We start from the raw sequence: 26,220 nt of genomic DNA, 5'->3' as shown, positions 1-26,220 counted from the left end.
CAAAGCCAGTGATCTCTCCAGTAATTACAAGACTTTCTCAGCCAGCGAAGTTGCTTGAATTTGGGGGGTTGGGAACAAAGCTAGTGGTAGGTATCAAAAATGTTTCTCTCTTTATTTTATTTAATAAAAAATTATGTACCTGTCAGAGGTTCTTGTAACTAGAGTAACGACGCTCCGCATGCTTGTCTTTAAACAGTTTTTATTAGTGCAGTCTATTTACAGTGAGCCGTGTGTGTAAAACATGTCTGCTCAGTCCAATGCAGAATCCGGCACTGCCCCCCCCCACGTGATCTTCTCCAACATAGTAGTCTCGGGACAGTGAATCTCCTCCCTCTCTTTCTCCTGCGTAATTCTGGAACCGGAGGAAAGGATCTACGCTCCAGGCTTTCATTTTCTCCCTTCTCCCCCTCCCTTTCCTCACTCCTGTGTGGCCGGGGCTCTCTCATGTTGCTGGAGCCCCCTGGCCCTCTCTCTCCACTTCCTGACTAGCCTCCTCAGAGCCCTCGCTTCCATCGCTGCTCGGGGAGGAGCTACTTCTGATGCAAGGGGGCGGTTCTCTGTACTTTCTCCCCCTTAAGAACAGCAACCCTCAAAGCAGTTTCTTTCCTATGATGCTACATGAGGATGTAGTGAACTGACAATGGAACATTGCAGTAAAGAAACCGGCCCCAGAAGCAGTGCCACCACAGCTGTAAAACAGGCAACACAGAAAGCAGGTGCCTGGTGAGGACAATTCAGGGGAAATCTCACACACATCCCATAACCACCAAATTTAACTTGTTTATTTATTTTCTTGGTGATTTAAAAATCAGTCTTCTCTGATGGCTTCCTATTTTCTCTACTGACCTTTCTCTCAGTTCTGGCGGAGATTCGCTGCATTACAGAACAACAGGGACGAGGAAGAATGTTATGCTGTCCACACTTCTAGGCGAACAGACTTGATTTGGACTAATGCAAAAATAGGAACCCAGGTTTCTTTTGGACTGCACACCTCTGCAGATTTGGTGATGAAGTTTTTGGCTCAGGAATGTACACAAAAATGTGTGTGTTAGGGAAAGAGATGTACAGTTTAGAAAGAAATGCACATGATTTAAATGCAAGTTTGGGTGCACGTTTTTCTAGCAATTGCCTCACAACTGCCAAACTTGATTGTACCAGGAGGGCTTCTTCACTGTTTGCAATTCAAACATGCACTCTCTGTACAACAGTGGGCAATGTTACTGTTATGAGCCAATTGATGCAAGACTTTTTATTCTCCAAATGTAATTCTTAGCTATGCATTGAAGTGGACAAAGCAACACATGAACCAGTCATTTGTGGATGCAGCCGGCAAAAATCCTTTGCAATCAGAGTGTGTGGAGAAAGGGCTACCATGATCATAGAAATTGCTGCCAGCTGCAGCCACCGTCAAAAGCTTGTTCGCATGCTACATTTATCAGCATGAACAAATGTCTAAGATTGCACAGCAATCTTGTCTAAGTGTAGAGCAGCATGTCTTGTGCAAAGCAACCCTGTGTAATGTAGCAATCTATTTTAGATTTGGGATTAAAGAGGAAGCTAAATAATTGTCATTCAAGATGCCAGATGCAGAATAAACCGCCTTTTGTTATCAAGTTCGATCTAGAAAGATCATGCAATACAGCTATGATGACAACCACTGTTGTAATGTTATGTTCTTGAATTCAAGAAATGGTTTGCTTGGCCATGCCATAGGTAGGTCTGCACTCCTACCTGCCCCCCTGCTCCAGAAGACTATAGATGCAATCACAGCAATACTGTAGGCCTCATTTACAGTGGCTTACTCTCCTACATTCTGGAATGCTGGTGTTATATATATGTTTGTTAGGATTGTACCGTAAATTGTGGGCCGAACTGTTGGCTATGGTGCACATTCAATGGGCCTCATCGAGAACGTGAATACAATCGGTCCGTGAAGAAGGAATGGTGCACATTTCCCAGTCAATATACATAATCCCCAACTGGCCTTGGGGAATGTGCATATTTTTACTGCATTCAGTACATTCTCTGGGCAATACATTCATTCTCTGGTCAGTGTGCATAGTCTCCAAGAAACATGCACTTATTTTCCAACTCTAGTTTAGAGGTTTTTGATCTGCACCCTCTAAGCTGCTCCTGGCTCATTGCCCAATCTTACGAGGTCCCACAACACACCCTCCCGCTGATCAGCAGAGTAATGGGAAGAAGGAGTGGAGCTCCAGTTATATATTACTGGTAACTTCATCAAGAGGGAACTATGGCATGTTGCAGTTTCTTGTTGCAGTATTTTGCCCAGGAAATAGGGAAACTGCTAGTTCTGAATAGGGTTTGCTCCCCTGGAAGGAGCAGGTGTTTAGCTTGGAGGTATCCCTTGGTTCATGTGTGACACTTGAGGCCAAGGTGGTCTCAGTGGCCAGGAATGTCTATTTCAGTCCCCCCCTGGACAGAGCTAGCATAGCCACAGTAATCCATGTTCTGGTAACTCCCAACATTATCCCATAGTTAAGTGATGGCCTTCTCCATGGTGGCACCTCACTTGGGAAAATTGCTTCCCTTTTTATCTTACTTTTCAGTGTCAGATAAAGACACAGCTTTTCACCCAGGCTTCCGAAGGCACTGGAACAGATGGGGCCAATTGCACAATGACCTTCTGCTGCACTGATGTACAGTGATAACTGTATTACTAATGTTTTGATGCTTCAATTCTATTGCTTTGTTTTAATAATATCAATGTTTTACGTTGTAAGCTGTTCTGTGAGAATGAATTGATAGGCAGGCTAGAAACTGAAATAGGAGCACAGGAAGCTGTTTTGTACTGAGTCAGGCCACTGGTCCATCTAGCTCACTAATGTCTACACTGGCTGGCAGCAGCTCTCCAGAGTTTCAGGCAGAAGTCTCTCCCAACCCTGTCTGGAAGTGTCATTGGGGATTGAACCTGGGACCCTCTGAATTATCACTGGGACAAGTAAGTAACATGAAAGATAAAGAAGTGAAGCTCTATAATGGTGGGATTTTGTTGTTACTGTTCTAGAGAAAAGTATTATATATTCCTCAGCTGATTTGGTAAGAAGTGTCATGCTATCTCCTAGCGGAAGGCACAATGATAAAATCAAATTGTGCATCCAGGTTTACAGGCAGAGATCTGTTGCAACTGCTTCTTGGCTACAGAGCTTCTTGGCACCCTTCTTGGCCAGCCTCCTGGATGCACTGCAGATGGAGTCAATAGTTGGCAGTTCAAAGCACATCACAATACTACGCAAGGATAACCTTTAATCATTATCTGACAAACTGGGGGGGGGTTGGGATTTATAGCTGCCACAGAGTAGAGAGAGAAAGCAAGAACAAATCTCACCATAGAGTTTTACCGAAAGTTTTACATCAACTTCTTTAAGGCAAGCGGAGGTCTAGATATATGTGGATCTATCCAGTCTCATATAACCAACATGTTTAACTCTAATTAATGCCAGAATGGGTTAAAACCATAGAGTAAGCTGTCCTGAATAGGCTTAGCTAGGTCACACAAACACCCCCTCACCTTGCAAAGAAGGGTTACCAAACTCTTGGTTCTCATTCTTCCACCATGTGAACCCTAACAGTAAGCTGGATGCTCCATACTGCGTGGCTTAAGCAAGGCATCTTTGAGTTTCTATAGAGGTAATTTATAAACATTTACCATTTTGGAACATAGGTTATACTGTCTGTCTTTTCTTGGTACTGCATGGAAAAGCATATGGATCTGACCTTTGAAGGGTTTGTAAGTAAACCTTTTCTAACTTACCGAACATGTTGTCTCTTTCTATGGCAAGGGAAGTAAGGGACTTTGGAAGCAGCTTAGAATGGGATATTTTAAAGGTCTAACAGCCTATATATCCACACCTTTTTTTTGCAGCATGTTTTGTGATTTGAAATCTCTGCTGGGGTTCTCTCTCACCAAAAAGTACTGGCCCCCAAACCTAGATCTAGGCAGCCAGGGAATTCTCCTTTTTATTCTTTGACCAAATTACCAAAAAACAACACACCCCCACCCACCCACACCCCACACCCTATATTTCTAATTGCAGTGCACTTCTATCTAGTGGGGGAGGGGTTATTGGTTTGTTCTGTTCTTATTATGTATTTTGTGTTTTTTATCTTGACTTCCTATGCTGTGAACCACCCTGAAATCTACAGATGAAGGGCGGTATACAAATTATTTATTATTATTAGTAGTAGTAGTATCAAAAAGTAAAAACTGACAATACTTTCTGCTTCACGGCCCATACTGTCTAGATGCAGAATTTTCAAACTTTCTAGCCTCACACTGATTTGTCTGCAGAGGAACTCGAGCATCTGTTGCACATCCCCATGGAGAATTCTGAGGCATGTTCAAGAAAACACTCTCAGTTCCCATGAGTACCAGCCCAGTGTGTCAAGCCAAACTATCACTCTGTGCAACCCAACAGTACATCCAGCATTGTCCACTGTATTGCAGGGGAAGACTAGTAACACCAGATGTGCCCTTTTTAGGCAGTTTATCTGTCATTGCCAGTGTTCTCAGTGGCTAAAATTCCAAGATATCCCAGAAACTCAATGATCTAGATGCCAATACACATAAAGGTCATGTGCAAGTAAACTCCTCAACTCATTCAAACTCAATTTGTTCAAAATGAAATTAAATCTTCTTTTCAATTTTATGGCAATGGCTGGTAGTTTAAATATTCACTTACCTCTGTGATATGCGGATTAGGATTGAACCCACACAGACTGCAAACTACAGTTTGACACTGAGTACATGTATTGTAATTGGCCTTCTCAGGAGTGTGCAGCAGCAATTCAGTGGTAGTGCAAAGTGGGCAAAAGGTTTTCTTTGGAGCCGATCCACCAGGCTGAGATGAAGCAGCATGTTGCGGCTGGGGCGGTTTCTCAGGTCCCGGCTGTTGGCTGGTAGGTTTTGTAGGTCCTGCCTGCTGCTGTGGTGGCTTTGCAGGCCCAGTTGGCTGAACTGGTGCCTTCGAAGGTTCCTTTGTGGGGCCTGTTGCCTGCGGGGCAGTCTTTGCCGGCCCTCCTGGCTGCTGAGACGGCTGCTTGCTGGGTGGTGTTCCTTGCTGGGCAGCTGGCTTGGCGGGAGAAGGCGCCTGGGAAGATGTTTTAGCACCATCAGGTGGCTGCGAGGATGCTTTCGCTGCTCCTGGTTGTTGCGGTGAAGGTTTTACAGAGCTCTGCTGCTGAACAGGCTTGGTAGGCTCTGGCTGCTGTGACTGAGCTTTTGGTGGCCCTGGCTGCTGTTTCGGTGCTTCTGCCTGTGGGCCTTTTGCTTGGCCAGGCCCTGGTTTCTGAGCCTGCTTAGGCACCCCGGGTGGTTGCGGTGGCTGCTGCTGCTGCAGCTGGGGTGCCTGTTTGGAAGGTCCTGTTTTCTGTGGGGCTGGTTTGTCAGCCCCCTGCTGTGGAATTGTTGCCTTTGGAGATGACTGTTGTGCTGGTTGCTTGGTGGATCCCTTTTGCGGCTCAGGCTTATCCTGCTCCTTTTGTGTAGGCTTCGGTTTCTTTGAGGCCTCCTCCTGAGCTGTGTCCGAGTCAGAAATCAAATCAAAGGGGTTGAATTTGTTTACGACTGAAGTGACTGCGCCAAATGGGTTGGCATCCGAGAGGAAGCTGGGCATCATACTTGGCTTCTGGTCGTCTTTAAAATCAGTTCTTGATTTAGACTGTCTCAAACTTGTAGAGGACGGGCTCTTCCCAGGCAAGCGCTGCTCTGTTTTCAAAGTATCTACTGTTCTGCTTTTGCTAAGAGTAGGGGGCCCAGCACCTGGAGGCTTGCCTAGTTGCCTTGGATGTTGGCTGCTGTCAAGCTGAGCATGTCTGCAAAAGGAAAGAGATTATTGTTTAAATACCGTATCACATACACACAAATACACACACCTTTTAGTAAGCATTTAAAATGTGGCAAATTCTTACATTTTTAAGAGACCTAAAAGGAACTCTTAAAAAATTCTGTCACCTAATAATAAAATCTAAATGGAAGCAGAATGCCTTCAGTAGATGTCCACCTCATTTCCCATCATTCACAGGAAAAAGGAAATTTCCAAAGCAGGCACGTTACACAATGATTTCTGGCATTTCCCACTGACCCTATTACATTTTAAAAATTAGCAACAAGTGTGAGAATCCACAAAATTCATGATGTTTGCTACAATCCCTTGTGGCTTCTCAAGTGGCAGCCAAATCTCCTAGTTTTGCATTGCCAATTGCAACTGCTCACAGTCTATGGACTGCAACTGGCTTGGTGGGTCATAATTTGTATAAGGTTGTGAAATTCAGAAGTGTTTGAGAACCTCAACTCTGCACCAGGGAAAGTACTTAAAAACCACAATCTATAGTTCCAGCTCCTAATTGCAATAATATGTTTTAAGGAAGGTGTTGATAAAATACTCATCCTTTAATTGCTAATGAAATAAATTGCATCATATAGCAAAAGGTACCCATAAAAGGGCTTCTAGGTAAAGCAGAAATACAGAATTCTGCATGTTGCTACATCTTTGGAAGAATGCCAGCAGGAAATTCTGCTATGTTCAATAAGGAATCACTGTGCTGCTGCTTCAATGTTAAGATGCAATGTATTTCTCTCTCTCCGGAGGGTACCACATTCCTCAGCCCCTCCATGTGCTACGAGTTATGTTGTTGGGTTTTCCAGCATCTAAATACAACCACACATGCCCAAAGACATTATTCCCCACTGCACATTAATTTTTTAAAATGGCACTCATTACATTTAACCTATTAAAAATTCCCCGCTCTGAGAACAATAAAGTGACTCCGCAATAATTTTTAATTAAGAGTTTCATCAGAAACGAACTGCTACAGTTGAATAAATAGTAGATAGAGCATGCTATATTTGAATTCTCCAAATGCAAAATATGTTATTTTAATTGGTTAATATTTTCAGCTGGCGTGTTTCATATAACGGTGGATTCTTACTGGAGGTCTTCCAAGTTATTTGTGTATTCCTAAATTCCTCCAAAGCATGTCCTCTACACATATCATAAAGGTTTCATCCAGAAGCTGTTATTGAGGAGCAAATACATCATTGTTCAAGATGGCAGTTTATACCGTCTGCTTAAAATATAGCCAACAACTCAAATTAGACAGACAAAAGCATTTTCCTATAAACGTCTGGACAGGAAATGATCCACAGCCTTGGAGGGGGTAAGGAAAAGCACATTACACCTTACTTTACTCCCTGGGGCTCTGATTCACCCAAGAGTGGCCTGGAAAGCCAAGAGGAAGGTTCTCTAATGGCACGAAAATCAGCTCATTCCTCAAAGGAAGATAGGGAGTCATTGCGTAAGGAATAATTGAAGGGCTTGAATTAGTCAAATACTAGAAGGAAACTTAAAGTTGTTTTTTCTGTTGAGCTACAATATAGGATAGCAGATGCAGTATTAGGGAGAAGGTGGTTGAAATGCACTGTACCTAAATTCCCTATCCATCATTACCTCTCTTGAGGAAATGGGCAGACTCTGGATTTATATTGAGTGTAGGAAGAGAGTAAAATTGGGGTGTGTGTGCATGTTCCATGTGCATTTTTGTTATGTGCTATCATTTGTATATTTGAAATGTCTCTGGAATTTAGTGTCAAACAATTCCTGATTTCTCCCAGCAGCTCATACCAAAAACCACTCTTGAGGGCTACAACCCAACCAGTTTTAGCAAATAAGGGTGTCTCTCAGTATCTGATGATAGAATGTAAGTAAAGGACCCCTGGATGGTTAAGACCAGTCAAATTTGACTATGGGGTGCAGTACTCATCCCGCTTTCAGGCCAAGGGAGCTGTCCAAAGGAGCGGGCCAAGAGAGCTGTCCAATGACAGCTTTCCGGGTCATGTGGCCAGCATGACTAAACTGCTTCTGGTGCAATGGAACATCGTGACGGAAACCCAGAGTGCATGGAAATGCTGTTTATCTTCCCGCTGCAGTGGTACCTATTTCTTTACTCACACTGGTAGGCTTTTGAACTGCTAGGTTGAACAGAGCAATGGGAGCTCACCCCATCGCACGGATTCAAACTGTTGACCAGGGCCGTCTTAAGCGCCCCTGGCCCCGTTTCCCAGCGTGGTGGGTGGGTGGGCGCAGCGCAGCTGCCACAGGCGCTGCTGCGCGGCGGGCGGGCGGGCAGGCACAGCGCAATCTCTCCGGCGCCCTCCCGCCCCGTTTCCCAGCGCGGTGGGTGGGTGGGCGCTGCGCGTAGCGCGGCTGCCACAAACGCAGCTGCGCGGCGGACCGGCGGGCCAGCGGGCCAGCGGGCGGGCGCAGCTCGTGGCACCCTCCTGGCAGGCCGGCGCCGTGGTGCCCTGCGCCACCAGGGGTCTACCTAGAGCCGGCCCTGCTGTTGACCTTCTGATTGGCAAGCCCAAGATGCTCAGTGTGGTTTAGACCACAGCGCCACCGGGATCCCTTACCTGATGACACCAAACCTTTGGCTTAATTATAAGTATTCTGTATTTCTGATTAGTGGAAAGAACTCCGGTATTAATATTATGGGGGCTAAAAGTCTGCACATGGGAAGTGAATGGTCTAGGTAACAAGGTGAAGAGGAAAATGAGTATGGTCAGTATTTAAAAAATGAAGCCCCAGAAAGGAACTACATAATAATAATAATATCCAAATATGTAAAACAGCTGATTTCTTGTACGTAGGGTGAATGGCATATGGTTCCAGGCAAGTCCACAGAAAAAGAGATAGCAATCTGGACTGTCAATAAGCCTAGGTTTCATGGTTCAAGATACACTACTTGACTCTAAGGATTAATGCAAAATCTTGAAATTACTGTAGGCTCAATGTTTATCCCTAATAATGGTCAAATAAATATTTTACAGCAAACTCTTCAATGACTTACACAATTTGCAAAAAGAACTGCAATTCTGGGTGGCTATTTAGATTGGATCAATGAAACAAAAATGGATATGAGAGGGAAATCAAGGAAAAGATTTGCGCCAAATCTGGTTTAAAGATATTCTTGATGCTGCTGATCTGATGAGAATCCCCCCCTTCCCCAAACTGGATTAAACATTCACTGGATGTTCACTGCAAGGCATTTGACAGGTTAAGTTTCAAATATGCTTTACCTTCACCCCCCCCCAAAAAAAATCATTTCCAGAGGCTATTCATTGCAGCTTTAAAAGCAGTTATATAAAGGTAACTTAGCCTCTACGCAACTAAATGCCTGGGACACACCCAAATTCAACGTTTGCACCTTGTCACCCCTCATTTTTGGCCCTTGTATGGAGCCTACGACAAATAAAATCTATCGAAATCAATTGGTACAAGGAATAAAATACACAGATTTGAGACATAAAATAAATCTTTTTGCAGGTGGCATAGGTGCCAACTCCCTGGGGCCCTGAGTGCCCAAGCACCCACAAAAGCCCCCATGAAGGGGCCAGGCACCCTGCATTGTACCCACGGCCCCGAGTACACACAGTCGCAGGGCCAAGCTGGCACTCCGGGCAGATGGTGTTACTTTAATATTAGCAAACTAAATATTTTCTTCACCAACATCATTCAAAGAAATCACATACTATGGTAATGTGCCAGGAATGGAAAGTATTTATTAAAAAAATTAAAAATGTTGAATATGTCTCACCTCCTACACAATTTCACTTGCATGAACAATCTAGAATTAAATTGTATTCTAAGCACAAAAATACATTGGTGGAACTATCATAAAATGGAAGATGATGGGGGGGGATAAAGAATTTTGATGCTTTGATAAAATCTGTTATTTAAATGTGTGTGTTTTTAATTAAAGGAACAATGTGTAGCTTTCTTTCTTAAGCAGGCTAGTTGCTGTATCTTTTCCCAGTTAACTAAATGAGCCAAGAGCTAAGATTTAATTTTTTTTTACAGTTTTAAAAGGATATTAGATTTTGAGCAAATCTTTCCCAAAAGGATTACTACAACATACTTACCACTGCTGACAAATGTGGACATTCCTGATTACAATTTAGTTTCAGGCAAGTTCCTTTACATGTTTCTAGATGAGAGCAAGGAAACTACAGTGGAACCTCGGTTTATAAACACCTCGGTTTACGAATTTTCGGTTTACGAACGCCGCGGACCCATCTGGAATGGATTAATTCACTTTCCATTACTTTCAATGGGAAAGTTCGCTTTAGTTTATGAACACTTCAGTTTATGAGCAGACTTCTGGAACCAATTACACCCATGCTTCGGGTTAAGTACGCTTCAGGTTGAGTACTCCGTGGACCCGTCTGGAACGGATTAATCCACTTTCCATTACTTTCAATGGGAAAGTTCGCTTCAGTTATGAACAGACTTCCGGAACCAATTGTGCTCATAAACCGAGGTACCACTGTAAGTGCACTGATATAAGTCATGTTTGAGGATTCCCACCCCCCACTTCTGTAATACCAGAACTCAGAGACACTTTCTTCACACAACAAATCAGCAACATTAACACAACACCCTCCTAAACTACTGTGGAAACAATGACAGCAAAAATCAGCCACGATAGACCAAAATGGATGACAAGTTCAATTCTGTGCCAATATTCTGCAAAAGTGCTTGGAACTGACTTTGCTGACTCTCAGTGACAGTAGAGTGAAAACTTGACATCTTGGATAAGATAAAAGATAACATCAGCAGAGTGAGATCCAAAAGGGGGGGGGGGGAACCACGTCACAACGATGTGGAATTACAAGCATTGTTGAAATGTTCAGTAGAAAATGGAATATGCTAGAAAGCACCCTGAGTAAAGAAATGCTGGATAAGCAAAGGTCACAGTCATTGCTTCCCAGGTTATGGTAATCCACAATGCATAGGTTACTCGGGTTCACCTATGTAGGTAATGAAATTGATGTAAAATTCCGTATTCCTGGTCTGCTTCCTTATCATTCTAAGAGGTATTTCTGTCCTTTTGCTTACTGTTGCATCTCTACCTCTACCTCTTCTTTGTTACTTGCTGCCTGTCTAACCTTTTCACAGGTCCTCATCCACAGGATACTGGCTGAGTAACTCTGAACTATATTCCAAAATGCTATCTTCGTAAACTTACAAATCAGGATGTGCCAAGGAGCTTAGAAATTCTACTTCAGCACTAAATGGGCTAGAGGAAGTCAAGAGGCCAAAACGTCAATTAGAATCACATAATGATTGGTTGCTTTGCCAATGCTATTCTTGTGCCATTTTTAATTCGTTTATATTTTTAAATATTTTCTAAAGGTACTATGCTGCTATATTACATTGTGTTAAGTTTCTTTATTTGCTTCAGATTTCATAGTACCATTATCTGCTATATGAAGATAATAATGTCTGAAATGAAGCATTGTACAACAATAAATCCATTGCTTCATTTCAGTTACAAATTTGAATCTATGGCCTTTATAACTGGTTTACTTCCGGTCTCACTGAGCAAACCCTGTTTAGAGGACCCAGCATTGGTGCATTGTCTGGGAAATAGCCAAATAAGCACTAACACTGATTGGACCCCTCAAATTAATAGCCACAATATGTTCTGATGGGTACTAGCAAACAAATAACAAACAAACAAACAAAAACAGACAAGTTCATAAAATATAGCCCTATTAGCCATGATAGAGAAAAGCAACCTTCATGTAAAGAGACAGAATATCTCTGGATTTGAGATGATAGGATTAAAGAACAGAAGAAGACCATCACTATCACGCTCTCCATGTGAGAAGAGAAGACTCCCTGGAAAAGACCCTGATGTTGGGAAAGATTGAGGGCACAAGGAGAAGGGGACGACAGAGGATGAGATGGTTGGACAGTGTTCTCGAAGCTACCAACATGAGTTTGACCAAACTGCGGGAGGCAGTGGAAGACAGGAGTGCCTGGCGTGCTATAGTCCATGGGGTCACGAAGAGTCGGACATGACTAAACGACTAAACAACAACAATGCTTCAATATTTATCTTTCCAACTAGCAGAAAACTCAGTTTCGGGAAAGAAAGGGAAAATACCATCAAAGAAGCATATTTGGTCCGGATCTATCAGCTTTAGAAAAACACCCAGTTTCATATTTGCCATACTTGAGCAAAGTCTTAGACACAGTGGTTTTGCCAGCTACAGGCAGTCTTGGAGGATGCCAAATATTTAGATCCATTCTGGCTTTGAGCCTCGGTTCAAGTCCAGCATGGGAACCATTTTGGTTGCTCTGGCTTAAACCACAAATGGGCACGACATAAAAGTGAAATTTTAAAAATAGGAACTTCTTTACTGAACGACTTAATGCTAAAAAGCAATTCCTAATTCATGCACTGGTAAGAATGTCGTGTTTCTATTGCTTATGAAGATAAGAGATTAATAACATTGATACTTCTCAGGATATATACAACCACAATCTAAAAACCTGTCCCATCTGTTGTTGTTTGGGAATCTCTGAATTTCTTAGGTTAGGTGTTTTTCATTTTGTTTTGTTTTTGTAATTGGCACAGCCCAACGAAATCATCTTTGGAATTTCATAGCACACCATTTATACCACAGAAGCTTTTTATAAGTTATTGCTTCCAAGAAGGCAAAAATTGGATCATTTAGCAGACATGGCAATGGTTAACCACCCTTATAACCGATTGTCAACCCATAATGTCAGTGGACTGAACTCTTAAACTCTTATCAGAGGGAAAAAACTATAATTGTAGAGTTGGAAGGAACCAGTGCTTTTTTCTTCTAAAAAATATTTAAGGGCACTCTCATTTTCCTACGCATATTGAAATACTGCCCCTCAATGAGGCCAAATTTAGATTCACAAAATGTTTAGGGGTATGCATACCCCTGCGTTCCCCCAGAAAAAAAAAACCACTAGAAGGAACCATGAGGGTCATCTTGTCCAACCCCGTTACTCACGAATCTTTTTCCCAATGTGGGGCTCAAAGCACAACTTTAAGAATAGGAGTCTCATGTTCTACTGATGACATGTAAACAAAGATACTTGCACAAAGCAGTTTCTTACACTCTGAGTTTAACATAGGGACTCCTAGTCAAAAGAATGTGCGTCTGAATATACTAGGATTTTCCCTTCCTCTGGGATATTCACTGTACTCTTTTCAGTACCTGTTGAGAAAAGCGTACCCAGATGCTTACCCAAATGCTTACAAAATTGAGATTAATTTTAATCTGTTTTGGTGTTTTGTATGTTTTATAAGTAGTATTATTATTTTTTCTTGATTTTACTGTTTTATCTTTTGTAAACCACTTTTATTTTTTATGATCCAGGGTGCATAAATTTTATGAAATAAATGAAAAATATTTCCCAACTCATAGCTCTAAAACAGCTTTACAACCACCCAGCCCAAACCATACTTTGTTAACTCTTTGAAACAGCAGGCACTGAATTCCCCTATAAAACTACAGCTGCTTCAGCATAATCAATCTCCCATAAATTAGTGCTATGGGACATACCTTATGAACAACATCTTGCTGGAACCCAGATGCCAACTTTGCTGCCACATACACCCGGACAACACCATTACTGGCCCCAACAACATCCAACATACCATCTCAGGACTATTTAATTGCTCATCTTCTAACATTGTGTATGCCATCAAATGCCAACAGTGCCAGTCAGCTCTCTATATTGGACAAACAGGCCAAACCCTACGCCAAAGGATAAATGGACATAAATCTGACATCAGAAATCACAAGACAGAGAAACCAGTAGGAGAACACTTCAATCTCCCAGGACATTCTATACAAGATCTCAAAGCAGCTGTTTTATTACAGAAAAATTTCAGAAACAGACTGGAAAGAGAAGTTGCTGAATTGCAACTCGTTAGCAAGCTTAAAACCATGGAGCCACCTGGAATGAACAGAGGCACAGGATTCTTATCTCATTATACATGATCAAGCTTTCCTTAGCACCTCAGCCCTTGCTTCCCGCCCCCCCCCCGCAAGACCAATTGCAGTCATTAACAGTCGTTAACAGTCTTCAACAGGTTTACCACTCCTATCAGCCCATCACCCATTCCCATCACCCCCACCCTCTGAATATACATAAGGGTCTGGTGACTTCTGTTTCAGTGTATCTGATGAAGTGTGCATGCACACGAAAGCTCATAACAAAATAAAAACTTAGTTGGTCTTTAAGGTGCTACTGAAGGAATTCTTTTATTTTGTTTCAACTCAGACCAACACGACTACCTACCTGTATCTTGCTGGAAGCTAGGTTTTCCCCCTCTTCAGAAAAATATGTGCAGCATTGGGTCTCTCACAAATGAATAACATCCACTAGTCTCTGCCTGTGGCATTTGATATGCCATGTGTCATTACACACATGCAAGTCATCACTTGATGAACATGCATCTCATGAATAGCCCCACCAAGGCGCACAAATAAAAGTCATGTCAACAAAGGCAGTATCTATGAACCACCTGAGAAATGAAATACTGATTTAAGAATATTGTAACAACTAGAGGGCATCCGACTTTTCCTGCCTACGAAACTACCCCCACTTCTAAATGTTAGCAATTTCACTCCTCTGATGCTGCAAATGAGGTTGTTGTAAATCACATGCCTGTCTGGGACAAGTCTGGGAAAGGAAGGCAGTCTTATCTCTTCCGCTGCGGGTACACTGTACTTTCGCTTTTCTTTCTTTCTGTTTGTTCTCTCGGAGCTGGAGAGAACGGATGCCATTATGCTTTTGTCTGCACATAGTGTGTAAATAAATAGAAGATTAGCTGTACGATGTCTCACTCTTCTTGATGTGTTTTGCCAGAAGATTAGTGTGCATATATCATTCTGATGTATGCCGCTAGAAGTGCACTGGAAGAGAAGGGAGGTGCCTTTTCCAGAGCTGCCTGTACTGGAGGACGCTCAGAGTTTTGGGGGCTTACAGGTACCCCCAGGGCGCTTTTCCAACACTAAAGACTCCATTAATTTCAGTAAACTGAATAGAGGCCAGCCTCTGAGAATAGTCTACTATTCTTCACTGAAAATGACCAAGCAGCATTTAGTTTGGTATTCTACTGACAGGTCTTTTGAGTGGTGTCATGCTTTGAGTGGTAAGCTTTAAATACAATTATAGGTTTTCCTAATGTCAGCCTACTTAGAGGTCTTGCTAACAAAAACATGTGTCACAATATGACCGTCAGTCATTTTTAATTTTGCTCTTTTGCATTAGGAGGCTAGCTGTTCCTCTTCTGAAGCTAGTGCAACACAATCCTAAACATACTTACACAGAAGTAAGTACCAATGAGGTCAATGAGATTTGGACTCTAGTAAGTATGCTTTGAACTACAACCTCGACCAGCTGTTCTTAAAACTCTTTTAGGCTTCCTTGTTCTAGGTTTAAAATGAAAACATGTTATGTCCACAATATGCAAGGCCTTGGAAGGCTTTTGAATTAAAACTCAAATGCATCACAGTGGGTGGTTAGGTCTGTGCATGCGCTAGATCACTTTTTATGGCTGATGTGGAGCACTTGCAAGCTTAGAAGTGTCTACCTGCTGCCTGGCAACAATATTCCATTCCCTTAATCCCAAGTGTGCAGCAAAAAACATGAATTTTAGAAAGCATCCACTATGATTTGCTGGTCAAAAATACTCCTGTTTTCATCTTGCCTTGGGTACTACAACAAAGTGTTCTGAGGGCTGTGCTGATCCGCAGAGTGGAGTTTAAGAATAATTTTCATAAAATTACTTTTAAGAATCATTTCCTTAAAATTGTTCGAACAGACATGAGGCAAAATTAACTGCTTATATTTTGTCCCTAGCCTGAAGATAGTAGATCAACAGAGAAATGAAGAAAGCAGGAACCCACCAGCCCTCTTTTTTTTTTTTTACAACAAAAGGTACATTGCTTACTTCTGTCAAGTTGTAAAGAGATGCTCCCCCCTTTCTTATATAAATGACCCTTGGATATTTTACTGAAGGGTGGTATAAAGATATCAGAAATAAATGAATATACACAAATCTTTACTAGAATAGAGGCCCATAACAACCTTGTTGTTTCTAAGCCAAAGTCAAATGAGAACTTTATTCCCTGCTGCTGCTCACCACTTGTCTAAGATGTGGAGGCAAGGACAATGCAATGCCCATGTAATGTAAGCAAATAAAAAATTGATTATATCTCATTACATATGGATTCTTGCTGACTACATAATAAAAGTTCATCATTTACTATTAAGGCCTATCAAACAATCTTCATGGCATATTAAATACTTCGGTGACTGTTTTAGGTTTAGAGAATATGACATCTCAAGATACATTTAGATTGCATTTAAGATAACTCTTTTAGAAGTTACAGGTAGGTAGCCGTGTTGGTCTGAGTCGAAACAAAATGAAAAAATTCCTTCAGTAGCACCTTAAAGACCAACTAAGTTTTTATTTTGGTATGAGCTTTCGTGTGCATGCACCTGATGAAGTGTGCATGCACACGAAAGCTCATACCAAAATAAAAACTTAGTTGGTCTTTAAGGTGCTACTGAAGGAATTTTTTTATTTTGTTTTAGAAGTGACCATTAGAGGTGACCAGGCATAGGCAAACTCACCCCTCCAGATGTTTTGAGACTACAATTCCCATCACCCCTGACCACTGGTCCTGTTAGCTAGGGGTGATGGGAGTTGTAGTCCCAAAACATCTGGAGGGCCAAGTTTGCCTATGTATACAAACCAAACCCTAAAGGAATGTTGATATACTTGAGAGAGTACTCAGCTACCTTAGGCAGAGCTGGCCCAAGATATTTTGGCACTTGAGAAGCACCCCAAAATGGTACCCTTTTCCTCAAGGAAAGAAGGGGTGAGTGAAGATCTACATCAGAAACAATGGGGGGGGAGTGAAAGATCAACATTGGGATCTGCTGCCTGAGGCAGCTGCCTCAACTTGATTCATGGGTCGGCTAGCCCTGATCTTAAGGAACACCTTTGCATGCTTCCCCACCATCTCTGTGTTCCCATGTGTCCCTAGGTATTTTCACAATGCTATAAATTAGAAGAACGTCTGAGTTATTCTCTATTTCAGAGTTAAATAATATTACAGTATCAGCCACTATGGTCATTTTTAAATTACATTAAGGAGGGAAACATGTTTATGGGGCACACTAGCGGATGAATTAAGATATGCCTTGGAAGCCTTATTCCAGGTGTCCCTGCCATCTCTAGCATGAGGCTGGAGGTGATAGAAGAGAGGCCATTCTTGGTTCTGATTCACCATTTCTAGAATTCACTCTTGTTAGAGACCTGCCAGCTGCCTGTGCTGCTATACTTTATACACTAATAATAATAATAATAATAATAATAATAATAATAATAATAATAATTTATTATTTATACCCCGCCCATCTGGCTGGGTTTCCCCAGCCGCTCTGGGCAGCTTCCAACAGAAAAATAAAACACAGTAATCTATTAAACATTAAAAGCCTCCCTGAACAGGGCTGCCTTCAGATGTCTTCTAAAAGTCAGGTAGTTGTTTTCCTCTTTGACATCTGTTGGGAGGGCGTTCCACAGGGCAGGAGCCACCACCGAGAAGGCCCTCTGCCTAGTTCCCTGCAACTTGGCTTCTCGCAACGAGGGAACTGCCAGAAGGCCCTCGGTGCTGGACCTCAGTGTCCGGGCAGAATGTAATAGCTTTAAAAAATTTTTCCAAGGCTACTCATAGTGATTTTAATCTCATCTTTGCTGGATGGATTTTAACCTCAGCTATAAACAGCAATTGTGGCAATGGTGTTATTGTTTTATATTTCATTGACAATTGTTCTGAAAACTATTTAATTGAAGGACAGAAATAAAATAATTGCATACATAAATCACAAAGCAGGTGAAATGACAGTTTTTTCCACTTGTGTCATTTGTTAATTCACATTGAATGGAAGGTTTACTTCCAAAAGGTGTGTGGAACCACCCTGGGAACATCGGATGAAGGGTGATATACAAATTTAATACATTATTATTATTATTTTAAAAACTGTTAATAAAAAGCTTTTGCTTTCTTAGTTTACTGCTGAAGTAAAAACTGTTACAAGATGGATTGAGTGCCAATCTATCATGGAAATTTAAACCAAATTAAAATCCTGTGATTTTAGAGATGAAACTGAATCTATATTGGCAACACAAATACATTGAATTTTCTTCTCAGATAGTGCACTTCCCTTGCAAACTGTTGAACTAAAAGGATAACTTGCATGCCACTACTTGGAACTGGAAGGAGTGTCTCCTCCCCCATCGTTCTGCCCGGACACTGAGGTCCAGCACCGAGGGCCTTCTGGCGGTTCCTTCAGTGCAAGAAGGCAAGTTACAGGGAACCAGGCAGAGGACCTTCTCGGTAGTGGCACCCACCCTGTGGAACGCCCTCCCATCAGATGTCAAAGAGATGAATAACTACCTGACATTCAGAAGACATCTGAAGGCAGCCCTGTTCAGGGAAGTTTTTAATCTGTGACATTTTAATGTATTTTATTTTATTGTTGGAAGCCGCCCAGAGTGGCTGGGGAAACCCAGCCAGATGGGCAGGGTACAAATAATAGATTATTATTATTATTATTATTACTACTACTTGAGGTTGGTGGAAAGATATTGATGTGAACAGTTTAGCAATGATTCAAGGTTTAATCTAAAATAATAAACCATTTTAAATTAGCATGCCAAAGTTATTTAATATGCAAGATGGAAATGGACCTTGAGGTAACCTCAGTACAGGACTCATTATTCCCTGTGCTGTCAGAAAAAGCCCCTCTCTGTGCCACAAATCCAGTATATTTTTCCACACTTGGGTATAGAGGTAATCTGTAGATAGCACATTAATGTTATTTCAATAAAATAAGCACCAGCACCAAATATGATTTAGGGATTCTTTTATACTCTTTGTTGCAGTGTGAATTAAGGATTACTTTTTTATCGCAGCTGGTAGCTGAAAGTTTTTACAAATGCAATTGGTATATTATGAAATCGTTTCATAATAATTTATTCATAAATGAAATATTTTGAGGCTCTTAAAATTATATTTCTGATGTTTTTATTATTAATATGATAGCATCTGTAAACAGATGGTTACTACTGTGGTGCAAATTCAGTCTAATCCTGATCGAAAATCTGTAGCTTGATAGCTGTGCAAACAGGTAGGGAGGCTGATATTGAGGTCGTCAACTAGCTTTTCTAATTTCTAACTTCTGCTGCATTTCATTAAGGGTGTGGGAAATTGACTGAACCACAAGACAAGTAGCTTCAGATCTAGTCAATTTCACTAGGGGACTTACTTCTACTCTAAGGCAAACTTTGCATTTGCTTTTCTTTTAAAGCAGTGTGCATGTGTGAGAGAAAATGTGCCTGTCTATCTACATTTTAAACATAGTTTTTTAAAGAGATCCAGGAAAGGAGTGGAGAAAAAGGGAGATGAGAAATCAAAGCGCACTGTATAACTTATCAACAGCAATGAGCATTCTTAATAGTCACATCACAAAGGTACAAGGGCCTGGACACACTAGGAAAATTTCCAAAACTCCTGTGAACAGAGAACATGGAGGGTCACAAAAATGACCATGTGTATCTTTTGTGGCCATCCTACCCATTCTCTTATAAATTTTGGAATGCCTAAAATTAGTAAAAAAAAAACAAAAAAAAACAGAAATTTAAAAGAAGAAATAGTTCCAAACAGAATGGGGGGGGGGGGAGATGTCAAACCAGATGTATTGCTTTAAATTAATTTAATTTCAATTTATCAATCAGTTCATCTAGTGCTGATGTGCTTTACAGAATAACAATTTATTTGGCAATTACCATATTTTTCCGTGTATAAGACTAGGTTTTTTAACCAAAATATTCGGTTTAAAATTGGGGCTCGTCTTATACACAGGTAGTGCTGAGGGGTATTTCCTTAATTTGGAGTCCCCCAAAATAAGGGGTATCTTATACATGGGGGTGTCATATACATGGGAAAGTACCGTATCTAGGATGAGATAGGAACATACCGTAACTGGTAACTGTTAATAGAATAGGAGGAATATGTCAATATGGTGTGAGGTAGCTCCTTTAGGAAAATAAACAATTCAGAAGGATAGGATTTGAACCTGGAGAGGGGGAGGGGAAAATAAGATATTTTGCACTACAGCTCTATCTCCTGGCGCAATAGAAAGGGATGAGAAATCTCAAAAATAAATAAGACTAAAAAGCCTTCCATGGAAAAGCGAGCGTTTTCAGCACCACGGACAGCGGAAATTGAAATTACGTGCCTCGTAATGGCCAGGCGAGGTAGCAGTGGACGCCGCTCCGCCGTGAACGCGATTATCTGGCAGCATAAATGGGAGGACCCCCCCGACCCCCCAAAAAAGGTGTAGGCAGCAAAGAACCCCCCCCCCCCGGATCTGGAGGTTCGTAGTGCCTCAGCACACGCCACATCTCCTTCGCCCCGTTCGCTTTCCTAGACCCTCGGGGGGAGAGTCGCCAAGGCGCGCGGGTCCGAGGCGGCCTCGGGGCAGCATTGGCGACGCCAAGCGCCTTCTTTCCAGCTCCAGAGACAGAGGGAGAGATAGCCGGGCGTTCAACTTGAGAATCTCTCCCTCTCATTCTGTGGGGAGCAGCAGCGCTCGGCGAGGCTCCCCCCGCGCTTCCATTTTAGCTGCCGAGCAGGGGCGACGCCGGCAGAGCCCGCTCCCCGGTGGGTCTGGCACGGGACGCGCCCCATTCGCTCTGCGGAAGTGAGCGGGCCCGAAGAAGGGCGAGAGCAGCCGGGCAGCCCCCTCAGCGGGGAGGAGGAGGAGGAGGAGGACCTCGCCTCGGCTATGGCGGCCCCGCCGGCAGGGCAAGCGGAGCCAAGGCGCCCCGGCGCCCCCCACCCCCGACACGCCTCGCCCAGCCCGCCCCCCGGCCTTGGCGTGCCTTTGCTGAGGAAGCCTCCCGGCCTCCGCGTCGCCCTCGGGAAGCCCCTGCTGCGCCCTTGACACGACGGCGGCGATCTGCCTCCTCTCGTCCTCGCTCAGCCGGCTCAGCTCCGCCGCCACGCCGCCCGGCCCCGCGGCCCCGGAAGGGGGGCCCTGCTGCCGCGGAGAGCCGCCGTCCGCCGCGCCGGCCACGCCTTCGGGCAGCCCGGCCAAGCCCTCGCCGCCCTCCAGGCTGGCCTCGTTGCCCATGGCGAGCTCGACTCTCCGTCCAATGAGGGGAAGCCCGCTGCTGCCGCTGCTGCTGCTGGAGAGGCAAAGGCAGGCTAGGGCTCGGCGGCGGACGCCTGCATGGCTCCCGAGCCGGGTGTCCCCCCACTGTCACTGCTGCTCTACAGACAGGAGGGCGAGAAGGAGCCGAGAGCGCTCTTCCGCCCCCTCCCTCCTCGCCGCGCACAGCGCATGCTCGTTGCACGAGGCCGGCTGCTTCCCCTCCTCCCCTTTACACACACACGCGCGCGCGCACACACACACACACACGGGAGCAGCATCCTCCGCCCGGCTCAGCAGCGCTTAAAGGAACCGCACGGCGCGCGCCCACGGTTGGGGCAGGATGGATCTCCGTCTGGTCACAGAATGGTAAGGATGGAAGGGATCCCCGAGGGTCATCGAGTCCAACCCGCTGCAATGCACAGAAAGCAAGCGGCGCACAAAGGATTAAAAAGAAGAAGCACGAGACAAAATGCAATTAAACGTCAGTAGAATCTCACTGAATTGTAGAGCTGGAAGGGGCCCTGAGAGGGTCATCGAGTCCAACCCGCTGCAATGCAGGAATCAAAGGGGCACTGGAAAGAAAAGCATCCCATGGCTGTTGCAGATATATGCAGTTCGGGGGGGGGGGGGAGAGGTAGAGGTTCATGAGTTGAAAGGGGGTTGCTGTAATGGGGCTTGTGCTCTATGTGGTGCATCGCTTGAGCTTGGTCCAGAAGCTGCAGTCGGTGCAGAAGCTGCAGCACAACTGCAGACAGGAGTGAGGCTTTGTCAGCACCTAACACCTGTACTCAGAGACCTGCATTTGTTGTGGATTTACTACTGGGCCAGGTTCAAGGTGTTACTGTTAGTATATAAAGCCCTTAACAACTTGGGAACAGTTACAGGTAGGTAGCCGTGTTGGTCTGAGTCGAAACAAAATAAAAAAATTCCTTCAGTAGCACCTTAAAGACCAACTAAGTTTTTATTTTGGTATGAGCTTTCGTGTGCATGCACACTTCATCAGAGAAACAGTGTGCATGCATGAAGTGTGCATGCACTCGAAAGCTCATACCAAAATAAAAACTTAGTTGGTCTTTAAGGTGCTACTGAAGGAATTTTTTTAACTTGGGAACAGTATGTCTGCATATGAAAAGTCATCTGAAAAAGAATCCATAGCAGTGGATATGCTATGCTATGGCCACAGAATATGCTCACATGACCTCAGAGGGAGGCCAGGATAAAGCCGAAAGGGAAAGGACCAGGTGACATAATCAGACACGGCACATCTGCTCAAAGCTTCCCTCAGGGATTCTGTGTACATGACTCCCTCAGTTCACACATCTGCGGCTTTCCAGTCCATCTGGTTCTGAAGTGAGTCCAGTGCACTCTCCGTTGTCCTCACACTGCAAAATGATACAGTGCAGCGTTATTTCATGGCACATGGCACTAGCATCCAACAACAAGGTCCGTTGAAACATGGGAGGGGGATTTAGGTCGAACCCAAAGGCATAAGCGGGGGGTCTTTTTCATCCCAATGGCACATAGGGTAAGCGGTCCCAAGCCTTCTGTACCAACAGTTGCACCTTCAACTTGCCCCACTTGCAAGGCCTCACTCCTGTCAGCAGCTCTGCTGCTTTCTTCACTAACTGTCGTTTCCAGTTACAGGTAGGTAGCCGTGTTGGTCTGACGTAGCCGAAACAAAATTAAAAAAAAATTCCTTCCAGTAGCACCTTAGAGACCAACTAAGTTTGTCATTGGTATGAGCTTTCATGGTATCTGAAGAAGTGTGCATGCACACGAAAGCTCATACCAATGACAAACTTAGTTGGTCTCTAAGGTGCTACTGGAAGGAATTTTTTTTATTTTGTGTCATTTCCAGGTCAAGCGCAAGGGAGGCCCCACATAGCACATTGCACTTGGAGTCACAAATGACTGGACTATTGTGATCAAGCTCTTTCAGTCCAGGAATAGTTGAAGCTGTTATACCAAGCACATATGGTGAAAGGCGCTTCTAGCCCCTGGAGCTGCTTGGGTCTCCAGTGACAAAAGATGGACCCAGGAGCACCCCCAGACTTGTGAACCAGTTGCCCATTTCTTGGACACAAGAATCACTTGCCCACAGGTTCTCCACCTTGCCAGGATTCAAGCTGAGCTTGCTTTCCCCTCACCCATCTTCACCACTGCATCCAGGCACCCATTCAGGGCCAACACAGCCTCTCCTGAATTAGATGTTTCAGGGGGGGGGAAGAGCTGAGTGTCGTCAGCAAACTGATGCCACCTTGTCCCCAAACTCCCAATGACCGCTCCCAGCAGCTTCTCATAGATATTGCTATGGGTTCCAGGGTGCCAGACTCCCCCAAATACCTGGATCCAGTAAGTGTTAGAATTTAATCAAGGCTTCCGAACCCCTGGATTGAGCAAGGGTTAAAATACGCTAGCTTCCTCATGCGGTGGTTGCCTTGCCTGGTGGGCCATTAAGAGAAGGAAGGAAAGGTGATGAATCATTAAGAAAGCAATGGAGAGGGGGCTCTGGGACAGGTGACAAATGGGTAGGGCCACTCTTATGGTTCTTAGTTGGTTAGAAGGACAAAAGCCAGAGTTTAGAGTTGAAAAGTGTGTGTAATGTCAGCTGAAGGCTGGAAAAGTCAAAGAGGCAGAGCACAATGTTTGATTTCTGTCTGAATCCAAGCTGTAAGTGTGGGAGATAGAAGACCCTTCTGGAGTCCATAGACTCAGGTGGTATATATGTGTAAATAAACTAGATATCATAAAGACAAGAGTCTCTGCTGTGCCTCATTTTTCCAAAAGGCGTAAGTCCCGGGAACCCTCACAATGCTCAGAGTGGGGTGGCGTGCAACAATATTAAATAGCACTGGGAATAAAATACTGGCCAGCATACTTGCCAGTGGCCCCAAAGGCAGACTTCCAGGGCTTCTCTCTGGAGTTGGTCCTGTACAGAAGATTGGAACCACTGCCGTTCCACAGAGTAAGTCCAGAAGGAATTCAGGTTCCCCATCATGGCTTGCATGGGGAAATATGCAGGGAGTGTTCCACCAAATTATGTCATAAGATGTGATCACACCTCCCGCCTTCTAGAGACCACAAATACAAAAGCATTGCTATGACTGGCAAACTGTTAAGCATCTGACACTTGAAATGTTTATTAAAAATAGCACTACAATAATTTCTTTATGCCTAAGAAGACTTTGGGCTTGCATTTTACAGCAGAAGCGTGTGCGTGCAAAAGAAACCATTTTGGAAACAGAGTGGGCCTTCCAAAAGCACAATGTGATATGCTAGTAGTAGTCCACTGTTCAAAGTACAGTAAAACATCTGAAGAGGTCTGCTCAAGTCCTTGGGGTGCGGGTGCATCTTAAAACAAGAGGGAACTATACAGTAAATAGAGGAAGTATAAAATGTTTCTTGTCAGAAGGTCGGCGGTTCGAATCTAAGATAAATTACAACTCACGTTAGAAAGAAGTATCTTTTCCATCTTTTGCTTCATCTATTAAAGGTAAAAGGGACCCCTGACCATTAGGTCCAGTCGCAGGCGACTCTGGGGTTGCGGTGCTCATCTCGCTTTGCTGGCCGAGGGAGCCGGTGTACAGCTTCCAGGTCATGTGGCCAGCATGACTAAGCCGCTTCTGGTGAACCAGAGCAGCACACGGAAATGCCGTTTACCTTCCCACCAGAGCAGTACCTATTTATCTACTTGCACTTTGACGTGCTTTCTGACTGCTAGGTTGGCACAGCAAAAGCTAAAAAGCCTATTAAATGAATGGGTTTGTGTGTGTGTGTCCTTCTTCACCCTCACACCGGAGCCAGGAGCCGTTATATGGTGGGAAAATGTGTGGGGTTCCACGGTGTGTGTGGGTTTTCTTATTTGTACTCTGCAGTGAAGCCTTTGCCCTAGCACCACAGTCACTGTCAGCTTGTGCAGCGCAGCGCTCGGATCAGGATCCTGGGTCTGGTGTGAGTGTGAAGAAGGACTTTGTGTCCATAGCACAAGGCATCTGAAGCAACTGGTGCTGGAGGGTGGGGCCTTCCATAATATAGACCCAATAGCAGAAAATGTCTGTAGAGTACAATGTCACAAGCTCCGGCGGGAAGGTAAATGACATTTCCGTGTGCTGCTCTGGTTCGCCAGAAGTGGCTTAGTCATGCTGGCCACATGACCCGGAAGCAATAATGCGAGATGAGCGCGACAACCCCAGAGTCGTTCGCAACTGGACCTAACGGTCAGGGGTACCTTTACCTTTACTCTAACCAGATTACAGAAATTATTAAATTAAAAATACAATAAACTACAAGTAAATATCAGATTACAATAAATTTACTTTAATTCCAGCAGTTAAAAGAGCAGGTCTGGATAAACAACTGGGTTTTTGAGAAATGACTGAAGTATTCATCAGATGCCACTTTCCAAAACTCTTTCAGGAAAGTATTCCGGATGCCCCATGCTACTGCTCCAATCTAACCCACAGATTCCGCCCCCACCCATCTGCTTTTAAAGGCCATTTGACTCATTGCACACTGGTTTTATAGGTGCTGCTGCTTCTAACACAGCCGTTGCTGCATTCGATAGTTGCCACTTGCCATCAGCACAGGAAAGCAGTTGCCAGGAAAGAAAGGGTTGTACAAATAAAGATAAGAAACCTAGGAGTTATGATAAAGTGCACTGTAATTCCTTCACCAGCACTGAGAGCAGCAATCCATTCCTTACTAACAAGAACAAGAGATGTGTTGTTGTTCATTTGCCTAGGTTCAGAGTTCAAGCACCTGCGGCTGTACTGTAGGAAAACCATGAACTTCTTGATCAGTATCCCATTGCTTAGTTTCCAGGCATTTATGCAGAAACATTGTTACCCGGGGTATAAATATTATAATGCAGATCTCTTATCAATGACAGTCACGAAATTAAAAGACGCCTGCTTCTTGGGAGAAAAGCAATGACAAACCTAGACAGCATCTTAAAAAGCAGAGACATCACCTTGCCTACAAAGGTCCTTATAGTTAAAGCTATGGTTTTCCCAGTAGTGATGTATGGAAGTGAGAGCTGGACCATAAAGAAGGCTGATCACCGAAGAATTGATGCTTTTGAATTATGGTGCTGGAGGAGACTCTTGAGAGTCCCATGGACTGCAAGAAGATCAAACCT

At 43.8% G+C, this 26,220-nt stretch overlaps 1 protein-coding gene across 1 annotated transcript in view; it reads right to left on the bottom strand.

Annotated features, from left to right (window-relative positions):
* Nucleotides 1-21,062, bottom strand: part of PCLO (piccolo presynaptic cytomatrix protein) — a 230,630-nt gene extending 209,568 nt beyond the window's left edge. Inside the window, exons 1-2 of the mRNA XM_060275141.1 lie at nt 20,808-21,062; nt 4,704-5,825 (exon numbers count right to left, since the gene is read on the bottom strand). Coding sequence (XP_060131124.1) covers nt 4,704-5,825; nt 20,808-21,062 — 1,377 coding nt within the window. The remainder of the gene's footprint in view (nt 1-4,703; nt 5,826-20,807) is intronic.
* Nucleotides 21,063-26,220: the final 5,158 nt, after the last annotated feature.

Source organism: Zootoca vivipara, chromosome 5 (assembly GCF_963506605.1).
Source record: "Zootoca vivipara chromosome 5, rZooViv1.1, whole genome shotgun sequence".
In the NCBI taxonomy this organism is placed as follows: domain Eukaryota; kingdom Metazoa; phylum Chordata; class Lepidosauria; order Squamata; family Lacertidae; genus Zootoca; species Zootoca vivipara.
This window is presented reverse-complemented; position numbering and strand designations above follow the sequence as displayed.